At 43.7% G+C, this 8984-nt stretch overlaps 1 protein-coding gene across 1 annotated transcript in view; it reads right to left on the reverse strand.

Annotated features, from left to right (window-relative positions):
- The window catches only part of ELK3 (ETS transcription factor ELK3), a 68199-nt gene that overhangs the window by 2432 nt on the left and 56783 nt on the right, over positions 1–8984 (reverse strand). The window contains exon 4 of the mRNA XM_007453343.1: positions 4063–4185. Coding sequence (XP_007453405.1) covers positions 4063–4185 — 123 coding nt within the window. The remainder of the gene's footprint in view (positions 1–4062; positions 4186–8984) is intronic.

An 8984-nucleotide genomic window follows, 5' to 3' on the forward strand; every position in this document is an offset into this window, starting at 1 on the left:
CCCCCAGATCATACACACACAGTCCCTTTTCTTAAATTACAGCATTCCCCAACTTTTGTCCTCAGCCTTCCCTTCTCCTATACTGGACTCAGCAAACATTTCCTGATGTCAGTCAGATATCCCCACCAATGCCTCTTCCCCACTCACTCTTACGTCAAGAAGAGTGGTGGTAAGGAGCTCAACCCTAAACGTGAATCAGGGCTCTGCCACTTATTAACATGTGATCTTGGGTAAGTTGAGCAACATCTCTGGGCCTTAGCTATCTTTTCTTTTTCTCGTGAAATTGGTTATCTTTTCAAATAGAAGTATTGGGACTATTAAATAAGAAGCCATGAAAAAGTGTGCTTAGAACAATGTCTGGTATACAGCCGCCCTCAAAAAAAATGGTAACTATTGTTATCAATAGCATTCCCAGTCTTCTAATCACTGAGTAATCCTTGCCTCTTCCTAATTTTCACTACCTACTTACACTCAGCTAAGTCAGTCATCCTCTCAATTTTACCTCTGGAATGTCTTCTAAATACACTCCTGTTTTCACCGTTCTTATCTAAAAGATGATTCCTCGCTCAGAATTTGGAATAGTATAAATTTCCTCATGTTTTCCTGCCCCTTACACTTTCTCTTCTGTGCTTTCTCCACACTGTGATATCAGCGCTGTCTTTCTAAAATAGAGATGTTATGCTATTTCCAGCTTAAAAAGCCTTCCATGGTTATCACTTAACAACTCCTTGGTATACTATTCAAATCCCACAGCTGCTTTTCCAACCAGTCTCCTATCACCCAGTTCCTTCCAGAACAGACTATGTACTTGCATATCCAAATGATGCAGATCTATTCATTTAGAATATACTTTGCCAAACTCCTGTCCCTTCTTCCTAGCTCAGGTGACACTTCTGCCTTGGAGCCTCTGTCCAGTCCCCAGCTGGAAAGAGCTACTACTCCTATTGGGTTCCTGTAGCACTTTTTTACACATCTCTTATTCACATATTGTATATCCCCACAGTCCCTGCCTCAGAGCATTGCGAATATTTGCTGGGTTACATTTGTTGAATTAAAAATTACAGAAAACATTCTCAATTGAAAATTACCTTGTTTCAAGATACAGCTGTACCGACTAGGTGTATTCCAAATCTGATCAAAATCTGTTTCAAAAGTGGAACAGATATCCTAAAGACAAGCTTAAAATGCTAAACAGTCCAATTGTAACCCATCTCTATTTATAAATCAAGGTTGTATATTTAGATTTAGCGCAATGTCTTTGGCATCTCTCTCTTCACTAAAACGTGTCTAGATTCCAAAGCATACCTCTTCTAGAAAGGGTGGTATCTTCACTCTCCTTCCCTTAAAATTTTCAGTATCTGCTCTCACTTACTATAGTAATATCAGGGGACCTTCTGTGCCAAAACCCCTCAGCTCTGTCAACTGTTACCCTAAGGATTCTGATCTTTTCTAATCATCATAGCAGGAAATCTGCCAGCATCATTTAAAACTTACTATAGGCCAAGTCTAAGTTGTTTCCTCCTCTGACACATTCACATAGCATATGTGATAGAGGCTTGCTATTTTTAAAGAAACTTATTTTCATTAGTTTAAAAAGGGGTACTGTTGATAGTAATCTGAAACCCATCATTTGAAATGTCTAATTACTAAAAATCAAATTCTTCTTCTTACCATGTTGTTTACCATTTTCAAAACTGCTATTCAGCTTTCACCAGCTCAATGCTCTTATCATAGGAAGAGTAATAATACTTTGAAAGGTACAAAATTGTTTTCCCTTAGTCTCATGGATCCCAATCCCAAAAAGAGGGCCCAAGGCCATGCGACCTGTCAGCCATCCAAACCTGGTTGCACTTTCCTTTTCAGGAATTGTTGTGCATGGTTCCAGGAGAAGAGGACAGGTCCAGTTTGTGAAATCGAAATTCTGAGCAGGTAGCCCTTAAATGCAGCATTTCTTCTGCAGAATTCTAAATGTCAATTAGGAACCGCCGCTGGTCCTCAGGGTTCTCAAAGTGTGATTCCTGGAGCAGCAGCAGAACTTGAAAGAATGTTTTTATCAGGCCGCATCCTAGGCCTTCTGAATCAGAAACGGGGGGTGGGGCTCAGCAAACTGCATTTTAACACACCCTCCAGCTGATTCTGTTGCACGTTAACTTTGAGAACCCCTGGTCTACAGTAGTGACTGAAGAGGAGGGATATGCCTATCTCCTAATTCCCAGAGCTCCTGATATCCTACTAATGTGTAGAATGACTATGGACACGAACCACTGTTCCTGTTGGGAGTAACGGGCTGGAAAAGGTTTAATGTCTAAGGCAAGAGATCTCAAAGAACTCCCAACCAGTAGTTCTCCATGGCTTCCTTCGGAGGTCACCAAGCCCTGCACCAGTCAGGTGGCAGAATTCCCAGTGAGGAGGGAAGTAAGAGTCCATTCATTATTCACAAGTATATAGGGAAGCCTAGAGAGGCCCCTGTGTTAGGTTCTAGGATTAGAGTAGTATTACAGCCCCTACCGCCATGGAGCTGGCTGTACGTATGCACCATACAACTAACTCCTTTCTGCTCTACTCGGGAACTCTCTGCTGCTCCCATCTGGAGACTTCCAGGAAATAAGGTCTGTTAGTTCCCCCACCAAAAGATTACTAATCTAAAACTTGCCTAATACTGTACTTGCTCACTGGTTTTTGCTCACTATTTCTAGTTTTTGTTTCCTTGCCTGAGTTAAAATGGCTAAGAATCACCACATTGGCTGTGCATGACCATATCCTCAATTTCTTGTGATGAGAAGAAGGGCCGGGAAGAGAAACCTGATGACTCCAGGGATATAGTCACATCATGACACCCTACCTCAACCTATTAGGAAACCAGAGAAGCAAGATAGTAATCAAAACCTCTTTAGCTCCACCCTTCTCCCAATGAGACCCTAAGTACCAGCATGTACAGCCCATGGCACAGAAGTAGATATTAAACTTGACAAGCAAAATGAACAACTCAGAAAAGCACTGCAGGCCTGATCTTTTAACACTTTCTTAGACATCTCTTGATGAATTCTGAAGCATCCATTCCTTAGTCAGCCAGTGATACTTACTGAACATTGTTCTGTGTGCCAAGAAATGTGCTAGATGCTAGGCGCACACCACAGCAAACAAGATGGCCTCTTGAGGGCCCACAGTTTAGTGGGGAGATTGCCAGATGAACACAAAGTGGCAAGCGCTAGATGCAACGAGAGCAAAAGAACCACAACTAACTTGGGGTAAGCCGTGTTGGGGGGCGGGGGCAGACGTGGGATGCAGGGTGAATGAGACAGACCAGGCTAGAATCAGGTCAAGAGGGGGTTTGTACTTTATCCAGTTTCGCTTCATTCCTGTCCCTAGGATCCCTTCTATACTACATTCACATATTCAAACAGGAACATCTTGGTCAGTGAGTAATCTTTGGGTCTCCAAGAGGAAATACTGATTTCCACACAATAGCAAGTGATGCTACTGCAGGATTCTAGTGTGGGAATGACTAATGAATGTGCTTACCTAGTACAGGGAGTTTTACAAGATAAAACAGCGGAGGCTTAATTCAATTTTAACCAAATGACCTGGAAGCTCTTTTTTTGTTTTTGGAACAAGAACTTGATTCTGATTCATAGAATTATGCAGGTAACTAACTTTTCTATTACAGTTTGGAGAAGCTGTTCACTATTTTTCAATTTATTTTGTGATGTCACTACCTTGACTAATAGATTAGTATTTTAAAGTCTTTTATGAGATTTTATAAAATACCATTAAAATTTTTTTTTTCCTTAATAAGTTTCCAGTTTTCATAGTCAGTGAAAATATCCAAAACACTTCAAGAACTAACTGTTCTATTTATGGGTATCTGACATGAGAACTCCACCTCAGTGAAAATACGTGCCTCTGAAGACAGCCTTTTGCAGCCACGTGAACATGAATTCCTTTTGGAAACTTAAACTGAGTTCTGCCCTACATTTAGTGAAAATATTACCTTGCAGGATTTACTGGGGAAACACATCCCTTAGAAATTCCACATTTAAAAGTTCGTTTCCAAATGCTCACCTGGAACAGCGTGTTTGGCCCTTGCAGCCGGGCAGGACTCAGTGGAGCAACTGGACTAAGGCTGCTCCAGAAATGTATGCTGGACAGCAGTGGGCTCGGGGTCAGAAGCAATCCATTTGGTGTCTGGGAAAGAAGCACACACACAGTTTTTGATACAGGTATCACCTGACTCCAGCTGTGGTCAGTAGTGTGGCCAGGGGCATTAGCCACAAACCAAGAAACAAGCCTCACCATTTTAGTTATTTCTGCAGGGCTGTGCAGCTTAATTTCCTTCAGTGCTAAATGTATGAGCAGTTTTATAAAGGAAGAAAGTATGGAAACGTTACCTTCCTTAAGCATTCCAGTAGGAGACTCAAGTTCCTATAGCATCTTTAGTCCAGGTGCTCTTCAATCTGCTCCTCACGCATTAAACAAGATTTACTGTACAAGCAAATGGGATCCCATGAAAGGGCTTTATTTTTTCGTATCTATGTTTTATTTTTCTACAGTGGACATCCATTCCTTTTTCTGCAGTGGACATCCATTCGTTTGGCTACACACACACACACACACACTTTTTTTTAAAGGGCCTCCCAAGCTTCACTTTCCCTATCAACAGCCCTTTAATACTTCAGGATCTGCTGCTAAAATACCCTGTAGCAGCTTCATCAAAAGCTCTGAACTGGGTTTTCCAGATTTCACTCCAGATATGGGGTTCATGAGAATTCATCTCCCTGGCAATGGTTTGGAGGGGGGGGAAAAAATCCTTTCTTGTCAGATTGGGTATAAAGCCAGGACTCTGGGTTTCCTGGGAGAGTGCCAAGGATTGCATTTGCTTGCATACACGCAGCAGGAGTCCTGGCCTGCAAGCCAGCCAGAGTGCAGAAGAAACAACACTTACCACCCCAGCTGGCAAGTCTGCATAGCTTTTATTCTCAGCGGAGCCAAGCGCCCTGGCCAGGGTGGTTTTGTACCTTTGCTGACTAGGAGGGGCCCCCGGTGGTTTTGTGATGTCAGTAAGGTGCTCTGTGTAGGAAGAACGACAGCAAGGGCGCCAGCATTTCAGATTGCATCGTGCTAGATGCTGAAGTGTTCTTTTTTCCTAGAATTGGCCTTAGCAGCTTCGTTAATTATCCAGAACATTTAGCTTAAACCTAAGTTGAAAGGTCTGCTCTGTTCAGTGGAAAGGAGACAAACATCCAAAGGTTCTCAAACAAGCTGCTGAAAAGACTCAAATTATTTTGAGTCTTTGGTTCTACAGCATTTCCTACATATTGAATGACCTATGAGGTTACTAGGATAAATACTTGTTTTGGATAAGTTTCCCATTTGTTCTAATTCAAGGCAATTTCACAAACCTGCCAGGCCATCTGGCCTAACGGTTCAGGCTTAGCGGTTCCGCATGGGCTCTGCCAGGGTTCCAATCTCAGAACCACTACTTACTAGCTTGGTAACCTTTCTATGCCTCAGTTTCCTAATCTGCAAGACAGGGAGAAAAATGCCTACTTTTTTTTACATTACAGGATTGTTAGGAAGAATAAATGATCTATGTAAAGCTCTTAATATGTGCCTGGAGCAAATGCTCAGTAGGTGTTCAGGACTGTTATCATTAGTAATTAATTAAAAGTGTACTTGATGAACTGTATTTCACCTATTCATGGGAGAAATCCTCAACTGTATATGGAAAAGTACTTAATGTTCTGAAACAGAAAAACCAACCTAGTCAGCTGGTGCTTTAAGGTTCCTCTCAGTCATGTTAGGGTCAAGTCCACAGCTCAGGTGATCTGAGAACTCGTATTTGCACGTTACTTTGAAGCCAGGTCCCAACCACGGTATGCCACATTAACATTTACTAACCAATGTGTTCAGGGCCTCCTAGTTTACCTACCAATGAAAGTCTCACAGCTCTAAAGAGACAGTGAATTTGCTAAACTACAAAACATAGCTAGCTACCTTTCATCCATGGCCATAAATATATATCCATTTCTTTTTAATCCTCTGAGCAACATATGAGGTGTAGAATATATTTTCATAGTCTAAAATTCATACCCGTGTCTGAATTTGAGATGTTTTGCATATTTGTTTCTAAGGGATACTCAGAATACAGTAGCCTTCTGTTTCTCATGTTAAATACATTCGAAATGTCTTCTATAATACATGCAAATAAATACTGTAAAATGACTTCATTCACTCCTCTCCCTCCCATCCCTGTTCTGCCTGAAGATCCTGTGGCCGTAGAGAAAAAAACTGGTTGGTTGCTCTTTTAGGGAAAATTCCTATAAAGCCTGGCCTGGGTTATCTCTGGTATCATGTGAGTTTTCACAGCCTCTCTCCACAAGCACCTTGAGTCATGGAGGGTAAGCTGAGCCCGAGATAGAGGCTAAAGAAAGAAGCCACCAGCAAAACGCACACTTCCTCTTCCTTCACTGAAGAATGTCTTAGCAAATGAGCTCTTCTGAATGGCAGACAGGGACTTACTGATCCTGGCACCTGCCAGGGAAGGGGATGCCCTAGGGCTTAAAGGCAATGGGTGTTCATTTTCAAGGGGAAAGACCCTCCTCTCAGGACCTCATTTCATCCTCCCCACTCAGTTCTTCTTACACTTAATACCGAGTCTCCTAGAAAGCCCTCATATTTGAGCTAAACCTGGTGAGCGAACATTGTCCAGACACACCCCTCCTGAGTGCCCTCCTCCTGGATCATGCCCTCTGACCATCAAAATTCCCTCCACCTCCTCAAAGGAGATTCCTGATTTCCCCTCAACCAGACGGCACAAACTCACCACCTTCTTTCCAAATCCAGTGTTTATGACGCATCCATTTCTATCAACAGGAGCACCATTTACCCACTCGACAAATGCTGACCGAGTACATAGTATGTATCAGGCGCCAGAGAAACAATGGTAAAACAAGACACTATCCCTGTACTCACAGCCCTGTCTACGACCCCGCATCCAGTCACTGAGGCGCAAAATGCCTTCCCCTCACACCCTGCCACACCCTCTGCGCATGGCCTGTGGACACTTCCTGGAACTGACTCTCCTGTTTACCCCCTCATTTCCAGTCTTGCTTCATCCAAGCCCTTATCAACTTAGGTGGCACTCAGCAACTGCCACCTAAAGCAGCCCAGCTGCCTCTGGTCTCTCCCTTCCAATCTGTTCTGAGCACTGCCACTGAATCAATCCCCTTAAGACACTGTGTTTACTTTCAGGGAAAAAAAGAGTACAACCTCCCTGGCCATAATTCTAGGTTCCCCCATAGCCTAGTTTCATGTGAGAGCCCCCCGACCCCCGCGCACGCCCCCCCACCCAGCTTTGGTTGAAGTGTCCTGAGCACCACACACTTCCAACCTACTCGTTCTTCAGCACTCATTCCAGAACTGCCCTGACCACTCAGCCCATGGTCCCCTGGGCTAGAGCCGTCCCACAAGTGATCGCATCTGCTTCTGCAGTTATTAACCGTCCCTCGACCATCCCCAGACTCTCTCCTTAGCCCCAACTGCAGCTGGGTGTTTCCTCCTGAATGTCCTTCAGGCTCCTCAAACTCAACACAGCCCAAACTGGACCTGTAACCTTTCCCCACGAGCTTCTTTCCTTCCATGAAACTCATACTCAACTTCTGGCTCTCCCCTAGCACCGCCACACCCATCAGCAAGTCCTGTTGGTGGCAGTCCCTGTGTCCCCCAGAGCCATCGCCTTTCGCCTCATGCCACTGTCACAGCCTTAGGTCCTCATTGTCTTTCACCTGGAATTTTACAGTCATATCCTAACTGCTTCCAGCCTCTCCCCTCCCTAATCCACGTCATCAGGATGGTTTCTAAAACACAATTCTCACTATGTCACTCAGGCTCCACCTGCCACCACTTCCTATACCTTTGGAATGTATCCTCCCCTCTTCTGAACTACTGTTCTGCCCTAATGCACAAGGCTGTTGCACATCTTTATGCTTTGGCTCAAGGTGTTCCTCTGCCTACAATGCCCCCTTCACCCCATGTGCCAGATAAATTGCTGCTGATCCTTTAACACCCTGCCCAAGTGTGATCACCCCTTCCACGAACACCTTTTCAACACCCTTCCCCATCCCCAAGAAAGTTAATACCTTCTGCCTTAGTATTCCTTTTATACCTAAGAATTCCATTTGTGCTGTGTCTGGGATACTATATTAACCAACTTAAGTTACGAGTTCCCTCCCAACTAACAGGGGCTATCTAATTCACGTTCACACCGCCAGCTCCAAGCAAAGCCCGTGACACATGACAGGTGCTCAGTCTGGGTTTGTTGAATTGAACTACATGTTCTTTCCGCCTTCTGTTCCTAAGGTACTTCTCTGCACTGTGTATTTGGCTCTCGCCGTGTGCCATCTTGTGCATGTGTATGCCTTGTCATGGCTAGGTCCTAAGGTCATAAAAATAGGCACTTGTACTTTTGGTGTCCTTCCTGTGATTTGCAAATAATGCTAAATAATTACTTGTTGATAGATTCTAACAGGAATTTTTGTTTCCCTTGACTTACACCTTCAGCAGCTATTAATTTCCCATCAAAACAAGTCCAAATTCCTCAGTGGGTTCCCAGGGCCCTCTATAATTTCACAGCACCCCACGTTATATATTGCCCTTATTCTTTACCTACTGGACAGCAAGCTTGTAAGCTCATGAGAACAGGAACTGTGTCTGTCTTGCTCACCTCTGTATCTCCAGGTGCCTAGCCAATGGTTGGGCAGGTGGTAGCAACAAACATCTCTAATCTTAATCTCCCATGGATGCCAACAGAATCCATGACAGTGCCATTTTGTGGTTTAAAAAAATCCTCAAAAGGTGACAGTGAACCTCTGGAAACTCCTAGAATTGCCTGAATTCAAATAAAAACATGGTTTTAAGAACTTCCAAAAAGAAGTAGAGTCACACACAAGTTTGTGTAGCACTGAATGTGCTGATCTGAAGGGAAA

The sequence above is a fragment of the Lipotes vexillifer genome, unplaced genomic scaffold, assembly GCF_000442215.2.
Source record: "Lipotes vexillifer unplaced genomic scaffold, Lipotes_vexillifer_v1.1 scaffold1775, whole genome shotgun sequence".
NCBI classification, from domain to species: Eukaryota; Metazoa; Chordata; class Mammalia; order Artiodactyla; family Lipotidae; genus Lipotes; species Lipotes vexillifer.